Below are 19,281 nucleotides of genomic sequence, written 5' to 3' on the forward strand. Positions count from 1 at the left end.
TGCAAAGGTTAAAGCTGAAGTCTGCAGCCTGTGTGCATTATGCAAATTTGCTTCGTTTCTCTTATTTTTGCAAAATCTATTGTGGTGTTTAGAAAATGATGTTCTACAGCAGATCATCTACTATGAAAATATTGATAGAAAAATGTTCCCATCTACATCCCCATATACATTGCATTCACTGGTTATGAAAAGGCCATCAATATTATTGAAACCTGGACTATACAACACGCATGATGAAACTGCAGAGTTGATAGCAGACAAAACTGCAAAGAAATAGCAAAGAAAGCAACAGCAACATATAATTTCCATATAAAGACCAACCCAATACCTTTGAAAAGAAGCATAAGAAAAAAGAGATAGCTTATCACCTAAGCCTCAAAAAGCTGGAATGGTCAGAAAAAAGGAATCAATGTTAGCAGAAGTTAGCTAAATAATCTATGATGTGCAGATGATACAGTTGTAATAGCTAGAAGTCAACAAAAACTGCAAGAAATGCTGGAAGAATTAAAAAATGTAGGACTGAAGATGAATCGAGCTAAGACTAAAGTAATGTTTAATGAAGACAATTATATAGAAGGTAAAGAAACCTAGCAAGCAACCTAAACACATCTATTTGGGACATAAAATCATACTGGGTTAAAAAAACAACCCAAAGAACATAAATAAAGATGAGAATAAAACAATTGTGTGTGGCTGTTGGAAAACTCAGCCCTGTAATGAAAAAAAAAAAAAAACATTTCATTAGATTTGAAAGATAAAGTGTTCAATATGTGCATATTGCCAGTATGCGTTATGGAGTGGAGAACTGGACCATGATGCAGAGAAACATGAACAGCTTAATAACAACACAACACAAAGATGGATGTGAAACGCTGCAGAATAAACTAAGAAGATTCTGCTGCTGATAGGCAAGGCAAGAGGCACAGAGCTATCCATGGTACTGAAGCTCTCTTACCCACAAAATGACTGGTTAACAGACTTGTTTTTAATTCTGCTTCCTGCTCCCATCCGATCCCCAAAAGCCATTGCCTTTTTTATTTTAGAAATAGCCTTCTGAGTCCCATCCCCGCCACACCCCTAGTGGACATTGATTAATCTCACCTGTTTCATTGTTGAAGCAGGTTTTGTGAAACTTCCCCATGTAGAACTCCAGCCCAATGATAGCAAACATCACAATGGCAAAGAAGAGGAGGAGCCCGATCTGCAGGAGAGGTACCATTGCCTTCATGATGGACTTGAGAACAACCTGCAAACCTGAACAAGAAGCAGAAAGCGATGTTAGCTATTTGGGGATATTTAGAAGGAGAGGATAGGTTGGAACTAGGGGAGTTGGTCTATTTATGGGCTGTGACATTTTTAAATATGTCCATTCTTAAGTTTCATCCACACCCTTTCCACATTAATCTACATTTTTTTTTAAATGACAACATGAAAATGTGTGTTTAAATATGTAATTAATAGCTGTGTGGACTAGCCACAAGACCTGGTTCATATCTGTCACTTCAGAAAGCAGCCTCATCTTCCAAGCCACTCTGTAGTCTATCCAAATCAAGCTATATTTCCACCATTCAATATAATGATAATTTTATGGGGGGAATTTGATGAAATTTGCAGCCATGGTCACATGAACCCAACCAATCCTCAGAAGGGCAATTGCAGTGGTTGTATCTCTGTAAAATTTTGGGATGGGGACAACAGGAATCACTTAACCTCTCCTAGTGTTTTGGGGGCAATCTGTCTGAAAGATGGTGACATGTGAGCTAGGTTGCCCCCAGGAAGCAAACCTGTCAAACTGCAGCCAAATATGTACAATCACAGTTTTTTGTGCTGGAAGTCTTGAAAACTGATTTGAATGAGGGAAGATATACCTAAATAATATTTTTTTTCATAAGATGAAATGGAATTATCACCCACCAGCCCTAAACTAAGGGATTGGGGATAACACTATGCTCTAAACCAGTCCTTCACAATTTTTGGTCCCCAGATTATCTTGATCTCCAGTTCCCATCATCCCTGACCACTAGTCATTCTGGCTAGGAATGGTGGGAGCTGTAGTCCAGCAACATCTGGGCCCAAAGTTGCAAAAAGGCAGCACAAGTAAATGCAAACTGGAGCTGAAAACAAGATATGAAGTTCTACTAAGAACAGACCCATTAAAATGAATGGGCCACAGTTAATTATGTCCATCAATTTCATTAAGTCCACCCTGAGTAGAGATAGCATCTGATGTAACCTATAACAATTAATGTAGATATTGGGGCACAAGGAGTTGTTGTCAATGGAAAGCAATTAGAAAGGCTGACCCAGAGCCCAATCAGACCACCAAAAATTTCCTGCTTTGGCATGGCAAAGCTTGCAAAAGAGCTACAGCAGGGGTCCCCAGACTAAGGCCTGAGGCCTGGATGCAGCTCAAGGGGCTCATTTATCCAGCCCCCAGCACCCCCCGCCACCCGCTGCCCGCTTTTGCCGGCACGGCGCAGCGTGGCACAGCATGGCGCGGCTGCCTACTTTTGGGTCAGCGGAGCAACGGAAATAGCTTGTGTGCATGCGCAAGCGTGATTTCTGGCACACTTCTGGGTCTGCGGAGGCCTGTGCACACGCACACAAGCTATTTCCAGTGTAGCGCCGACCTGAAAGTGCACTGGAAATAGCATGTGGGCGCGCGCTCCCCTGGACTCCGGCCCGCCACATGATCGGCACTGGAGGAAGTGGCCCAAGGTCTGGTAAGTCTGGAGACACCTGAGCTACAGTTTAAGCCGGCAAGTGAAACTACTTTCATCTGCTGCCGAAGTGCTGTGATTGGAGATCCCTGGTAAAATATTTCCCTCTTGATTAAAAGCTATATGTGTCCATCAAAACAAACCACCCCCACCCCTGCACTCCCCACTAGAGCTGCACCAGAGAATTCCCCCTACACAGGAACTTGGTTTTGCTTTTAACTGCAGCACCAAAAAAAAGTCTACAGAAATTTTATTTGGTGAACAAGTCGACAGAGCGACATGGGGCTTCAGAGGGATTGCCACACCAACTCAGGAGGCCTAACATTCCAATCTGAGTTGGGCAAGTTAAAAAAAGAAAAATGAAACACCTGAGGCGTCTTGTTTCAACCAGAAGCCTCAGATATCATATAGATCTGTTACATTCCTCTAGCATTTAGAGATGTACCTTATTACAAATGTACAATTTTTAAAAAATGTATTTTATCCTAAAATATGCAGTTTAAACACAACCTCGGTACACTTTTTTTCAGCTGAAAACTGTATCACATAATTGAAAGAAGTGCAGATTCTGAGGGGTGTATGCACTATGTATGCACTATATAATTGTGTGTGTACTATAATCCACACACAAGTCCAGAATCTGGTGCATCTGATTCAGAATTCACAGAATCAAATTCCATAAGCACCCCTGGTTTGTAGCTAGGGAATTATACAGGGACTCAGACTTCAGCATCATTAAGTTGCTGTGGTTTTAATTCAAAGAACATCGCAGTACAATAAGACCCACCGAATCTCTGGCTCAGATTTTAATTCAGCTCGTGCATAGGTGGGGAGACAAGGGTTTGGGAGGAGGCTGGATGAAACACACCCTTGAGAGCAGGTGTTAGCTAAACTGACAGGCAGTGGCTTTCTGTGGATTCAGGCAGGGGTCTGTTCTAACCTAGGACCTTTTGCATAAATACCCTTGCTGGATCAGGCCAAAGGCCCATCTAGTCCAGCATCCTCTTCTCACAGTAACCAACCAGATGCCCCATTGGGAAGCCCACAAAAAGGACCTGAGCACAACAGAACTCTGTCCACTGGTGATTTCCAACAACTGGTATTCAGAGGCATCCTGCCTCCATCAGTGAAGGTAGAACAGCCTTATCCTCAATGGGAAAGCGTCTTCTCTAGTACTGAGTGACACCCTCCCCTCTAAAAACAGAGCAAGGCTTCAAAACAGACCAGGAGCCAGGGAATGGCTCAAGGCAAATACATCCGATGTGAAGCATAAAGCTGCCACAGGGACAAAAGAAACTGAGGCTCCCTTCCCATCCTCTGAGCATGCAACTAGTTCTGCAGACCACAATCCCCATTTCCCCACTAATCAGCAATTATATGATGACCAGCAATTTAAGAGGGGGGAACATGGGTTAAGTCAAGGCCAGAGGTCCCCTTTTCAGCCCAAAGGCCACATTCCCTTTTAGGCAGCCTTCTGGGGGGAGGGTTGTCACATGACAGTGGTGGGTTGGGTCAAAGGCAAAAGTAGGTGGAGCAAAGATAAATTCCACACATTCAAGATAGAGTCATTAATGGAGCCCAAGGATACGTCTCAGTCAAGCCAAAAAAATAAAATAAAGGAGGAAGCAAAGCAAGGGTGGTGAGGGTTCTGGCTTTAGGAAAGAGGGTGTGGCCCAGGGGAGTTCTGAGGGCCAGAGAGAGACGGGTCTGGAGGCCATATTGGGTTCCAGGACTGAGGTCCCTGAATCCTGCAATAAGTTATGTTTGCCCCTCCCCATTTCATTGGTTCCTTTTGCTTGCCTATCCCTTGTACAGAACCAGGGCTGGCGCATCAATTTAGGCGAACTAGGCAGTTGCCTAGGGCGCCAAAATGGAGGAGGCGCTGGCCAGCCTGCCCCCCGCCCTCTACCGCCGCCCGGTGCCACTCCGCCAGTGGCAGAGTGGTGGGGGAGAGGGAGCAGCCCGAAATCGGGCTTCTCCGCTCCCTCCGCCAGCGGCAGAGTGACGGGGAGGGGGGAGCAGCCCAAAATCGGGCTTCTCCGCATGGCCGGTTCTAGGGATTGGCTGGGGGGGGGCGCCAGAAGGTGATCTCATCTAGGGCGCAAAAAACCCTAGCACCGGCCCTGTACAGAACTATCCCTAGACACACAAAGGGGAGACATAAACCTGCGGAGCTGTCACTCAACTCCCATGTCCTTCACCAAACAAAAAAAGACACTTTAAATTAAAGCACGGGAGATAAGAGATGAAGCCAAGGAGACGGCAGAGTCAGATAATTTTATGCAGACATTGCAGAATGAAACAAAGCTGCCTTCACAGCCAGCGGATAGGAGCTCCTTGGCTGCAAGGACCCCATTCGCGTGCCAGGAAACATTGATGAGACACTCAGGCTATAAAAACTCCAGGCACAGGCTTGAAATCCATAGGAACAATTTAGTTCTGAGCAAACTCTTTTCAACTTGACTTAAGCCATCATACATTTAAAGCACTGTGATACCACTTTAAACAATCATGGCTCCCCCAAAGCATGCTGGGAGGTGTAAGTTGTTAAGGGTGCTAAGAGTTAGGAAATCCCCCCCCCCATGCCCCTCATAGAGCTACAATTTCCAGAGTTCTCTGTGAAGAGGGATCAACTGTTAAACTACTGTGTGGAGGATAGGGGTCTCCAACAACTCTCAGCACCCTCAACAAGCTACTGCTCCCATAATTCCATGGTATCATATTGATGGAAGTTGCAGTTCAGCAATGTCTGGAGGGCCAGACATAAGCCCCAGCAAGCAAAGCTGATGGCCTGGGATGATGGGAGTTGTAGTTCAGCAGCATCTGGAGGACTAAAGATTCCCTAGCTCTTGGCAAAAGTCAGGGCTGAGAACCCCCCCCCCCCTTTTTTTTTTGCTCAAGAGCTGCACCCCCTTCTGAGCAACCTTGAGTGGGGCACACCCTGGTGGGGGGCCAGAGGCAAAAGTGGGACATGGAAGTCATATTGTACTCACTTGGGATTCCTGATACAAGCTTCAGCGGCCTCAGTACTCGGACAGCTCTCAGTGTCCGCAAGTCAAACTGAGCCCCAGCAGTAGCCAGAATCCTAATGGGAGGAGGAGAGAGAATGAAAGAAATTGTGTTAAGATGAGAGTTTTCATGGCTCTGAATAAAAGCCCTAAACCACTGGAGCCAACTGGCTCACCAAAGTTGCACACTTTGACTGTTAATTTCTGCCTCCACACAATGCAAAGGCTACCTTCAGAAATCTAGTGGAATATAATGGAAGTTCAGCACTCATTTCCACGTTAATCGTTTCGGGGGGGGGGGAATCCACTGGCAACCCCATAAACCCCAAAAGATTATGGGAGTAAAGTGACAAAATAAGGCTGGAAACCAAGCCTTATGAGGAGTGGTTGAAGGAGCTGGGTATGTTTAGCCTGGAAACGAGGAGACTGAGAGGAGGTGTGATAGCCGTCTTCCAAGGGCTGTCACATGGAAAATGGACCAAGCTTGTTTTCTCCTGCAGGTATTGCCTAAACTGACTGGCAGTGGCTTTCTGTTCTAACCTATGAGTTTTTGCTTAAAATACCCTTGCTGGTCAGACTATGATTCTATGAAAATTTGGGATGGTGGGATGACATGCAGTTCTTTCCTGATGTTTTCATGGGGGAATCATGGGGGAACAGAAGGTTGGGGGAATGGCAACATTGTCCAATGGCATTGGTTGTTGCATCACAAATTCCCCCCTCCCCTTTGTGAATGAAATTGAATGCAACATTCCAGTATTTCAGTCAAAAAGCCAGAATTCCATAATGCAACAGACACTGCAGTGTGAAGGGAGGGTTAGAAAACAGCACAGAAGTACTAGCATTATACAGCAATCAGGAAAACTAATGCAATATCCCTGTGCTCATCCATCATTTCAGAGATGAAAACTGAGGCAGCCTGGTATCACTCCAATTGTCAGGCCAAAGACTGCTACTCAGTCCCCAACTAATAATTGTTCTGCACTACTGAAGACTCTACTTCAGGGGTAGGAAAACTGGGTGCCCACCACTAAAGGCCTGATTCCAGCATTATGCAGAATGGACCTATTGATAGGATGATATCTGCCCTCTCCAGAAGAACACAGTGTTTCGTTGGGTATGTAAGTGATGAGCAATCTCTTAGGTGCCCTGGTCCCAAGCTATATAGGGCTTTGCTCACCAACATCAACACCTTGCTCACCAACATCAGTAGCTAATTAGAAACCAGTGCAAGTATTTCAGCAGCAGTATAATAAGATGCCAATATTCCTCCCCATGTTCATGCATGTTTCAGTGTGTGTGTGTTTCTCAAATATCTGACTTGTAGAGGCCAAAAGAGGAGAGTTGAACTCCACAGAATGAAAATTCCAGAACTTTTTAACAAAAAAAGAAAGTGGTGGGAGCGGAAACCGTGATGTACCCAGCAGGTAGGTGCCAGAAAATAGGGACAATTCCTGGTAAATATAGACCAGGGTCACCAACCCAATGCCCAAGGACACTGTGGCACCCATGAAGTCTTCCAATGGTTCTCCTAGAGAAAAAAAAGAGGGGCCAATTGTGTGCAGGGCCAGAAGTAAAAAATGGGCAGATCAATAAATGTAAATGTTACCTTGGCAATATAAGATTTCTACGGACATACACACCCCACTCTACCCACCATCCAGGCAAGGAAGAGACTTTACCAGAGTTCAAGGACACATCCCGCCAGGCAAAAACACATAAGGATGAGGTGAAGCAGGGCTGGTAAAGTTGGGAATCTGTGTGTCTGCGGGAAATTCTGAGGGCCACATTTGGTCCACAGGCCTGAGGTTCCTAACCCCTACTTTTGAACTTGAATAGAAAAGGTAGGTGTGAGCAGCCAAGCCCCTTGCAGCATGACACCCATCCCCAGCTGAGATGCTCAGTGTTTAGTTTTCCACTGGGATCAAATGCACACCATAAATGGAAGCAATTATATTTAGCAGGGGTGGGGAGGAACCTGGAAAGAATGAACAGGAAAGCGTGAGCTGCCAAAACACGAGCCCAAGCCACTGAAAGTCATTTGAACCAGTAACGATCACACTCTGACAGACATCTCATTCTGAGATTCTCACGCCAGCTCACTTGCTCACTTTCCTCCCTGCTTTTAATTGCTCATTTATAAAACATCGGTTGCCTGGCAGAAGCAAACACTTCACTGGAAAAGTTAATCATCAGATATTCTCACCAATGACAGAATTGGTCTCTGGTGGCTTTTGAGATGAAGTTGTGCTGTTCTCTGCCAGGGACCCAAACTTAGGAGCCAGTGAAGGAGGCTGATCAGCTCTCAAAGGTTAGATTTAACAGACAGAACTCCAGAGAAGCAAGAGCCAAATGGGGAAGGGCCATAGCTCAGTGGGAGAGCATCTGCTTGGCATGCAGAAAGTCTCAGGGGCCAGGAGAAAGACTTGTCTGAAAACCTGGAAAACTGTTGCTATTAAATGTGGGCAATATTGAGCTGGATAGACCAATGGTTTGATTCAGTATGAAGCATCTTACTACGTTTGAGGGAGCATAGCTAATGGTAGAGCATGTGCCTTGCAGAAGGTCCCTACTGTCTTCAGGTAGGGCTGGGAGTGTCCACTTTCTGAAACCCTGGTAAACTGCTGCCAATCAATATGGACAATGCAGACAATGCTGAGCAAGAGGAGCCAATGGGTCTGACTCAGTATAAGGCATATTCTTATGTTCCTGAGGGGCCTACAATGGAAACATGTTTGCAGCCAGATGTCACAGCCACAGAGTCCAACTTTCCATCCTCAGGCTACAAGGCTGTGGACTTGGTGGAAGAATCAGACAGCATGAGGAAATATGGTCATTATGGTTTGCATTGCCTTGGAAGCCCTAATCCAGGAGGGGGCCATTCTGTCAACACCTCTCTAGTCTGAAGAGGTCTCATTGCCATCTTCTGAGGACTTTAGTTGAGAAGCTCCAATGGAACAATTGTTTTCCCCCTATAGGGTAGGAGTCTATGGCTGCTGAAACAGGCAATATCCCTTCTACCCGGGGGGGGGGGGCAGAGCTGCAGCCTTATTGAATGCTCAGTTGCTCATCCTGGGGTTATCTGTTGCTGAAGCACAGTTCTAAAGTGTGGAGCTGTCCATCCTGGAGCTGTCCATCCTGAATGCTACACCTTCTCTTGACCAAAACACTGCATTAGAGCCATCACCTAGAGCAGAATATTGGCTTCCTTGCAGCTGGAAGTGGGGAGCTACTCCATGCACCAGAAAAATGGTGAAGTCAGCCCTGAATAATATTGGCCAGTGTTCATACCAGTGCTTCCTAAGTCACCTGTTGAATGTCTCAGTAAATATTCCCTTAAAAGTTCACAATCCATAATGACTCTGTTCTTCATGCTCAGATCCTGTGTGCATTAGCTCATTGGAAACAGGAGCTCTCTACTGTCTGCACTGACTGGGAGCAACACTCCAGGGTTTCAGACTGGGGGCAGTTCCTGTGCTTTCTGGAGATGCTGGAGATGGAAGCCAGGATCTCCTGCATGCAAAGCAAGTGCTCTACCACTGATTGAAAAAATGAGAAACTGATAGAAACAACAATGAGAGAACAATCTATCCATACTTTATGGTAAAGAGTGCACAACTTAAATGCAATTTTGGTGCTTTTTTAAAAAAAAAGTGCAGAATGGATCTAGAAACATAGGGAGCTGCCTTATACTAAGTCGTACCACTGGTGTATTGAAATCAATATTGCCTACCCCGACTGGAAGTTGATCTCTGGGGTTTCAGAAAGGGGACATTCCCAGCCCCCAGCCCAAAGATGCTGGAGACTGAACCTGGGATCTTTTGCATGCAAAGAAAATGCTCTGCCAGTAACCTTCACACACACACACACCCCACCGCCCCCTGCAGAAAAAGAATAGTGCAAAGCAGGAATTTGCTTTAAAACAAATCAGATCTTTGGACCATCTATCTCAGTATTGCCTACACTAATCTGCAGCAATACTCCTGGATTTCAGATTGAGGAAATTCCCAGTCCTGCCTGGAAAACCTGGGGACTGAATTAGGCACCTCTGCCTACAAAGCAAATGCTGTGCCACTAAGACCTTCCCAAACGAGAATGCATGCAATAACTGACAAGGAACAGGAATTGGCTGATCTGCCATTAGCCTCATCCACCCTACCTTTAAATGAAATGAGAGTAAGCACTTCTCTCTTTTTTTCAGAAAACATTTTGCAGATTATTACCAGGAGCTAATGCCATTACTCCTGCCAGACTGCATAACAAGAGGCAGCTCCTTCACAGCTAGCTCTCACTGGGATGCCGCTCTGAACTCCTTCACGGGAAAAATAATGCCAGTCCCCAAGGGAGAAGGGAGCAGTAATTAACCAAAAAGGGCTTCTGCTAACTCGGTAAAAATTCACATTCGAGCGCTGCCTTTCATTTGAGCATGCTTCCTTCTCCCCTACCCACCCCCAGTGATCCCATTGGAGCCTCTCCTTCGAGAAGCAAACATAGCTAGTGAACACACACACACACACATGCATGGGAGAGATCAAAGGAGCCAAATGACAAGAATGCTTGGAGGGCAGCAAATGTAAGAAAGAGCTCTCGAAAGCCCATTATGCAAGGAAGAACTAACCACTAAGAAGCCACTGGGGATCAAACAAGAAGACAACTAGGGAATGGAGAGGGTGGGAATCCAAAGACTGTGCCAGCATCTGGAATACTTGGATAGTGCTATGGCCCCAATGCCATAGCAGGGCCCACTGCTGAAGCAAACCCTTACCCTGCTTAAAGAAAAGAATATATATAGGGCCCTGAGGAGACACCATCAGGTAAGGGAGCTGTCCAGGTGAAGCGGGGGGGGGTTGCCCATAAACAAAGCAGACAGGTCAGGTTCAGGCTTCCCAGAAGAGTTTCTACTTGCTTGTTGGATCAACGTTTTAGCTTGCCCAGCCTTGCCTGCCACCTGTGGTGTCCTCTATCCTTGGTCTACTTTTATGATGCACCAATCTGAGGATTAAAGATTTGGATATTCAGTTCTGCAACCTGAGTTGAGTCCTTCATGCAGTAAAAGCCAAGATAACATAGCATGCTGAGCACTTGGATCTAGCTGCCGCTTCATTTTATTTATCATTATTGCATTTGGGTGTGTGAATCAAGCCTTACAAGGAACAGCTGAAGGAGTTTGATATGTTTAGCCTGGGCAAGAGAAGACTTGATACGATAGCTATCTTCAAGTATCTTAAGGTCTGCTGTCACATGAAAGATGGAGCAAAATGGAGCTGCTCAAGAGTGTAGGACCTGAACGAATGGATTCAAATGACAAAAAAAGGAAATTCTCACTAAACATTAGGAAGAACTTTCTGTCAGTAAGGGGCTCAGGAGTGCACCAGAGGGGTTCTTTTTCCAGTGCCCTCTCAAGGCTGGAGCTGTCTCTGTGGACCAGTCTCTGACATCACATGGGAAATCACCCAAACTCTACATATGCTGCTGACTAATCAGGGCCATGTATATAATCATGCATCCACAGAAGTATAGTGTCCAGATCAAGGAAAGTATAGTACTGCTCTATTCTGCCTTGGTCAGACGACACCTGGAATAACTGTGTCCAGTTCTGGGCACAGCAATTTAAGAAGAATGTTGACAAGCTGAAATGTGTGCAGAGGAGGGCAACCAAGATGATCAAGGGTCTGGAAACCAAGCTTTATGAGGAACAGTTGAAGGAGCAGGGTATATTTAGCCTAGAAAAGAAGACACTGAGAGGAGATATGATAGCCATCTTCAAATATCTCAAGGGCTATCACATGAAATATGGAGCAAGCTTGTTTTCTCCTGCTCTGGAGGGTAGGACCTGAACCAATGACTTCAAGAAAGGGGATTCCAGCTGAAGATCTGGAAGAACTTTTTTTAAAAAAAATTTATTCATTTTTTTGACAATAACAACAAACAAAAAAGGCCAAAAAAACCATACATCATTCATATACTTTTCCACTTATAAGCTCAATTTCTATCAATGAACAATAACAAGAAAAAGAAAATTATAGTAATAACATTTATGTCAAAATTATATCCAGTTCATTTTAGTCATTCCATTCATCACAGAAAAAGGAACTAAATTATATATGGGTATTTGACTTCCCTAGTCCAACTCTCCACTGATTCAATATTTTTAAAAAAAATGAAAAAAGAACTCATAACACTGAGACCCCTTATTGTACTTCTATTCATAAATCATGTAACCTCACAAATTATTTTAAAACTATTTCTTTTCAACTTATAGAAGAGTTATTCCAGCAAGCAAACCATGTTTAGGTTGCACCTCCTTTTTAAATAACACAAGAAACTATTCCATTCTTGAATAAATTTGCTTCTCGGGTTTCCTTTTATTTTCTCTGAAAGAAAGGCCAACTCAATGTATTCTACAGTTTTGTTCACCCATTCTTTTTTGCTAGGGATTTTATCACTCTTCCAGTGAGATGCCACCAGAATTCTTGCTGCCGCAGAGGTATATAAGAAAATGTTCTTTATTTTGTTGGGTAAGTCAGGAGTTGTAATCCCTAACATGTATGCTTCTGGTGTCTTAGAAAATTGGATTGATAGAATTACTTCCAACTGTGGATTTTGTTCCAGAATGTTTCAGTTTTTTTACATTTCCACCAGATATGGTATAGATCTCCCACGTCCTCACATCTCCAACAGGTGTTTCGCACATTCTTGTACATCTTAGAGAGCTTATGTGGAGTAATGTACCATCTATGAAACATTTTTATTAGGTTCTCTCTAATTGCACTGCAGGAGGTGAAATTCCAGCTTGTTCTCCAAAGATTTTCCCACCTTAGCATCAATATATTATGCCCTATATCTTGCGCCCAACGAGAGATCTGGAAGAACTTTCTGACAGTAAGAGCTCTTTGACAATGGAACGGTCTCCCTTGGGAGGTGGTGGACTCTCCTTCTTTGGAAGTTTTAAAGCAGAAGTTGGATGGATGCTTTAGCTGAGATTCCTGCATTGCAGGGGGTTGGACTAGATGACCCTTGGGTCCCTTCCAACTCTACAAGTCTATGATTCTACTGCTTCTAACCATAGAGGCAGAGCATAGCCATCATGGCTAGTAGCCACTGTTAGCCTTCTCCTTCATGAATTTATCTGGTTCCCCTTTAAAAGCCATCCAAGTTGGCAGCCATCCCTGACTCATGTAAGACCAAATTCCAAAATTTAACAATGCCACTGTATATCTCTCCTGATTTCCCACCATTTAACTCTTAGGTTCTAGTACTCTAGAGAGGGAGAAAACCCTTTCTCAGTCCTCTACAGCCTGCATAATTCTGTGAATATCTACTATGTTCCCCTTTTTCCAGGCTGGACGGAACCCTGGACAGTACCCAGCAGTATCTTGTGTTTTACTATTCTGCATCAACTTGTTGAATTCCTTTGGTTTCTGATAATTAAGCTGCCTGGATAGCTCAGTTGGTTAGAGTGTGGTGCTGCTAACACCTAGGTTGCATGTTTGATCACCGCATGGGACAGGTGTATATTCCTGCATCGCAGGGGGTTGGACTAGAGGATCCTCAGGGTCCCTTCCAACTCTACAATTCTATGATTTCAGCATTCACTGCCCATGCACTTTCAGATGCTGACTTTATTGCAGGCCCTCCAGATGTTGCTAAGCTACCATCTGTTCCCAGATGAACTGACCCAGATCTTCTTCATGCGCTCCCGCCATGAGAGGTCTGGAGGGTGACAACACAAGAATAGGTCTTTTCTGTGGCGGCTCTCCATTTGTGGAATGCTCTCCCCGGGGCAGCCTTGGCTGGTGCCTTCATTACATATCTTTAGGTGCCAGGTAAAAACATTCCTCTATAATCAGGTATTAGGCTGTTTAAACATTCTATGGCCTTTTAACTGTGTTTGTGTGAAAAGGTTATTTGTTCATTCTTGTTCTCGTTTTATAATGTATTTTGTGTTTTCATTTTGTATTTTTATGTTATGAACTGCCCTATGATCTACAAATGAAGGGTGGTATACAATGGGGCTTTCCTTCTCCCTAAAAAAAGCCCAACAACAACTTTGATCTGAATGTCTTAAAAACAGGCCATCCTCCTCCCCAAAAAAGCTCAACAACTTTGACCTGAACCCCCCAAAAGTGGGTAGATCACTGCCAGTTTTTAACTCTGTAAGTAGATCGCAGTCTCTTGGGAGTTGGCCACCCCTGGCCTAGAGTGTTTTCAAAACTTAAACAGGCCAATACCCCCACTTGACTGAGCTACAGTAAAAGCCCTTTACACTCTCAGATTCAGTTTCTTATTTTCAAAAATTGCTTCAGTCAGGCAAAATTACCTCTTGGTGGGTTACTGGGGGTTTTAGAGACAGCCTGCATTCTAATTTACCAGTTGCTTTGGTTTGTGCTGCCACATGCAAATTGACTTAGGAAGATGAATACCAATTTGCAGCAAAGCTACTTCAGCAAATGTATTGTGGCCATCCTGAATGGGCTCCATGGAGAGCTGTGCTGAAAAAACTCTACCTCATTCTGTGTTCATTTCCACATTGAAAAGCACCACCAATTTTCTACACTTGTGGCAAACTTATTTGTATTCTTGCACATTCAGCACTGTTCTTCACAATGCCATTTTCCCTACTTCTTCTCTGCCCTAACTCTATTCAGCTTCAAAAAAAAAATCCTTCCAGTAGCACCTTAGAGACCAACTAAGTTTGTTCTTGGTATGAGCTTTCGTGTGCACGCACACTTCTTCAGATACACTGAAACAGATGTCACCAGACCCTTATAAATACTTTCAGTGTATCTGAAGAAGTGTGCTCATACGAAGAACAGACTTAGTTGGTCTCTAAGGTGCTACTGGAAGTATTTTATTTTTTTAACTATGGCAGACCAACACGGCTACCTACCTGTAACTGTATCTATTCAGCTTCATTTGCCCAAAGACTCTTTCACTCTTGTTGTCTGAATTTACCCACAAGGTTTTCTTCACCCACAAGGTCTTGCCACAATTCAACACAATATCAATAGTAAGATTTAACATTTGCATAGCCTTTTCAAAGATCCAAAGTGCAAGCATTCATCCAAGGTTGTGGAACCAAATGGTGGGCAGAGCCAGGTGCAAAAGTGAGTGGAGCAATTAAGACACCTTTTAACTTTGTACACTGGACCACTTTCTACTACAGGTGAAACTCGAAAAATTAGAATATCGTGGAAAGGTCCATTTATGTAAGCAATTGTTTTCATTAGCTACTGGAGTTTAATATATGAGATAGACTCATGACATGCAAAGCTGAAATTTGAAATTGTTAATTTGAAATTGTTAATTTGAGGTTCTCATCAGCTGTACGCCATAATCATCACAATTATAGCAAATAAAGGCTTGACATATCTCGCTTTGCATGTCATGAGTCTATCTCATATATTGGTTTCACCTTTTAAGTTGAATTACTGAAAGAAGTGAACCTTTCCACGATATTCTAATTTTTCGAGTTTCACCTGTATATGGCCACCTCTATCCTCCACCCAGGCAAGCAAGAGGCACTATCAGAGTTTGAGGACACATTCCAGCTAAGTAAAAAACACTCTGGAGAATATCTAAAGACGAGAACAGACAAAAAAGTGGTTTTGATGTTTGTGGATGCCGAAAAAGCTTTCGATAATATATCCTAGAGCTATATGAAAAAAGCCCCAAAGAAAATAGGGGTTTGGGGAAGACTTTCAGTACTGGCATAGAGACACTATATCAAATACAGAGAGCGCAACTGATTATAAATAATGAAAAAACAGAAGGTTTTAAAATAATGAAAGGAACTAGACAAGGTTGCCCACTGTCACCTCTACTGTTTATTATGGTGGTAGAATCACTGGCAATTGCAATAAGAAAAGACCCAGAAATAAAAGGAATAGTAGTGGGAAGCAAATCTTACAAAATAAAGGCCTTCGTGGATGATCTTATAATAACTACCGAAAACCCGCCAGAAAGTTTACAAAAAATCTTAGAAAAAAAATATGAATTTGGGAAGGTGGTGGGATTTAAAATGAATATAAATAAAACCAAACTGTTGGCAAAAAATATGCAAGCACAAGAGAAAGAAGAATTGCAAATAATTTCGGGTCTGACAATAGTTAACAAGGTCAAATACCTGGGAATTTGGCTCACAAGTAAAAACAGTAATTTATTCAACAATAATGATACAAAGATATTGAAGGAAATTAAAAAGCATTTAGAAATATGAAACAGGCTGAACCTGTCGCTTTGGGGGAGAGTATCCACAGTAAAAATGAATGCCCCCCGCCAAAGATGATATTCATGTTTCAGATGATCCCAGTGATAGGGGGGATGGGATGCTTCAAGACATGGCAGAAAGCCTTATCGAGGTTTATCTGGCAGTGCACAAAACCTAGAATTAAACACAAATTATTAATAGCCAGTAAGGACAGAGGGGGATTTGCACTGCCAGACCTGAAACTTTATTATGAATCGGCTTGCTTATGTTGGCTAGAAGAACGGATGACATTGCAGAACTCAGATTTACTAGATTCGGAAGGTTTCAATCATCGCTTTGGGTGGCATGCCTACCTGGGATATGAACAAGTTAAAATTCATAGAGGCTTCCTGAATCATATCATAAGCAAGCCACTATATAAGATATATGAGAAGTATAAAGATTTATTGGAACAACAACAACAACAAACCCTGGTGGCTATTCCCTCTGCCATTGCAGTGAAAAGAAAAAAATATGGAAAAAAGCTGGACCACGTACAAAGACCTATTAGAAGAAGATAATCAATTGAAAGTGAAAAAAATCAAAGAAATCAGACATAACCTAACAGACTGGCTACAATATTACCAATTAAATGAGGTTTTAAAGACAGACAGGGGGGAAATGTTTTGCAACAGAAGAATCAAAATTAGATAAAGAATTAATACAAAATAAGAAAAGAGTAACATCTAGAATGTACAAGCTTCTTTTAGAGTGGGGGGTGAAAGATGAAGAGGTGAAAGAAGTAATGATTACGTAGGCAAAAGATTTTGGTAACAATATCCAATTGTTGGCATGGGAAAGATTATGGAATAAAGAATGGAAATTTACAGCCTGTTATACACTCAAGGAAAATTTCTTGAAGGTGTTCTATAGCTGGTATATAACTCCCAGCAAACTGGCCAAAATGTATAAAATGAGATCTAATACTTCCTGGAGGTGTAAACAGGCAGAAGGGACATTGTTTCATATGTGGTGGGGCTGCAAAAAATTGAGAATTTCTAGGATATTATTTATAAGAAATTGGGGGGAAAAACATTTAAGCAAATTTTTATAAAGAAACCAGAAGCCTTCCTCTTGGGCATTTTAGATTCAGATATTCCAAATGAAAAAAGGAGAATATTTCTATATGCTACAACAGCAGCAAGAATACTGATAGCCAAAAAATGGAAAGGAGAATCAGTGCCAACAAAAGAAGAATGGCAGGATAAATTATTGGAATATTTAGGAGACAGCCAAACCAAAAGTTCAAAAAGCAGTGGGAAACTTACAAAGAATATTAAAAAAAAAACATTGTCCCTCATTCAACACCTGGACATGCTTTGATCAAATTTCGCAAATTTCAAGACAGGTTATAAGTATAGCATATAGATAACAGAGGAAACAGGAAAATGACCAAAGAAGCAGATTAACAAAAAGATAAGACAGACCCTCACTGAGGAAGAAGGAAGTCTATTGGGAAAGCTAAGTAATTGAAAATTAAGAATATGGTGGCATAAGTTTTCTATTAAGAACTTGTAGATTTATGGACGTATGTATGTTCTTCCTATTTAATATTTTCCTATTTTTTAAAAAATAATTGTGTGTCTGTTATTTGTTAGTAAGAAGTGGAACAATTTGTAAAATGTAAGAAAACTAATAAAAAGTATTTTAAAAAAACACTCTGAACACCAAATTGGCCTGGGGAGATGGATATGCTTAGGGACAGTTCAAAGAGCTAGACAGAGAGGTCAGGAGGGCTGCATTCTTCTCCTGGGCCTGAAGTTCCCTACCACTACGTTCGCAGTGCTCCCTCTAAAACAGGGGTCGGCAACCTGCGGCCCACAGGGGTCATTTAACCGGCCCACGAGCCGCCCCTGAACCGAGTCACCCACTCAGTGAGTCCCCATGTGCTGTGCTAAACCAGCGTGGCGTGGCACGGGGACTTGCTTCTGCGGCACCGAAAATTGCAGATGCAGGCACCGGAAATTGCAGGCACACATGCGATCCGGCCCACAGAGGGATCTCTGCTGAAGTGAACCAGCCCAGGTGAAATAAACGTTGCTGACCCCTGCTCTAAAAGAACAGGGCTGGCCCACCCACGTGGCAAGGTGAGTGAGGCACCTTGGGTGGCAAGTTCCGCAAAGGCAGCAGATCCAGCCTCCAAGGAATGCACTGTCCTCTGCTGCTACTATGTTGGCTTCTGATGGTCCCAATGCAGCCTCTAGAGTGGCCTCTTGGCAAACAAGAGGCACTGCTGGTCTCCTCCCACCCTTGTTCCTGATGTAGATTGTTATTCCCCACTTGTTCCTGATGTAAATCTTCCCTCGCCCCTGGCCAGCGGTAAGTGCCATATTGTGGTTTATCTTAGGTGCCAAAATGCCTTGGACCCATCCTGTTTGGGGGATGTTCTTGGATCGACCTTTGTCACTGGAGGGGCCCCATGGCTTGGATGCACAGCTTAGATCCACCAGGAGCTGTGCATTCAGTATTGTAGGCCTGATTCTATGGTACTCCTTCCTGGTTGAAATCAAACAGTACCCCTCCCTGTTCAGCTATAAAGACTTGGTGAATACATCATCATCATCATCATCATTTCAGGCATTTTAAGTAAATTTTCAGATTTTATGGTTAATTTTAACTGATTTTATCTTAATTATATATTTTGTAATTTTCACTTGGGACACGGGTGGCGCTATGGTCTAAACCACAAAGCCTAGGGCTTGTCGATCAAAAGGTCGTAGGTTTGAATCCCTGCGACGGGGTGAGCTCCCGTTGCTCGGTCCCAGCTCCTGCCCACCTAGAAGTTCGAAAGCACATCAAAGTGCAAGTAGATAAATAGGTACTGCTTCGGCGGGAAGGTAAACAGTGTTTCCGTGCGCTGCTCTGGTTCACCAGAAGCGGCTTAGTCATGCTGGCCACATGACCTGGAAGTTGTACGCCAGCTCCCTCGGCCAGTAAAGCGGGTTGAGTGCCACAACCCCAGAGTCGTTCGCAACTAGACTTAACTGTCAGGGGTCCCTTTACCTTTACCTTTTTTAAATTTTCACTTAGGATGGTATTCTGTGTTAGTTCTACTCAGAGCTCAGAGTAGACACACTGAAATCAATGCACAAGGCTAACCCATTGCCTAGCATGTTCATATGCCCATTGAAGACTTCTTTGTTTTTTTGTTTAGGAAGGCTTTCTCTGAGGTATCACCTAATCATTTATGGAAAATTAATTTGATATCTGATTAAATCATTTCTCCTTCTTTAGAGGACAGGTTCTTTTTTTTAAGAGAGATTTATAAATTGCTTCGTTATAATAAAACCTCAAAGCAGTATGC

General features: G+C 43.2%; 1 protein-coding gene across 1 annotated transcript in view; it reads right to left on the bottom strand.

The window, feature by feature from the left end:
* The window catches only part of CACNA1B (calcium voltage-gated channel subunit alpha1 B), a 307,712-nt gene that overhangs the window by 195,595 nt on the left and 92,836 nt on the right, over positions 1-19,281 (bottom strand). Inside the window, exons 4-5 of the mRNA XM_033137256.1 lie at positions 5,714-5,805; positions 1,102-1,254 (exon numbers count right to left, since the gene is read on the bottom strand). Coding sequence (XP_032993147.1) covers positions 1,102-1,254; positions 5,714-5,805 — 245 coding nt within the window. The remainder of the gene's footprint in view (positions 1-1,101; positions 1,255-5,713; positions 5,806-19,281) is intronic.

The sequence above is a fragment of the Lacerta agilis genome, chromosome Z (assembly GCF_009819535.1).
Source record: "Lacerta agilis isolate rLacAgi1 chromosome Z, rLacAgi1.pri, whole genome shotgun sequence".
NCBI classification, from domain to species: Eukaryota; Metazoa; Chordata; class Lepidosauria; order Squamata; family Lacertidae; genus Lacerta; species Lacerta agilis.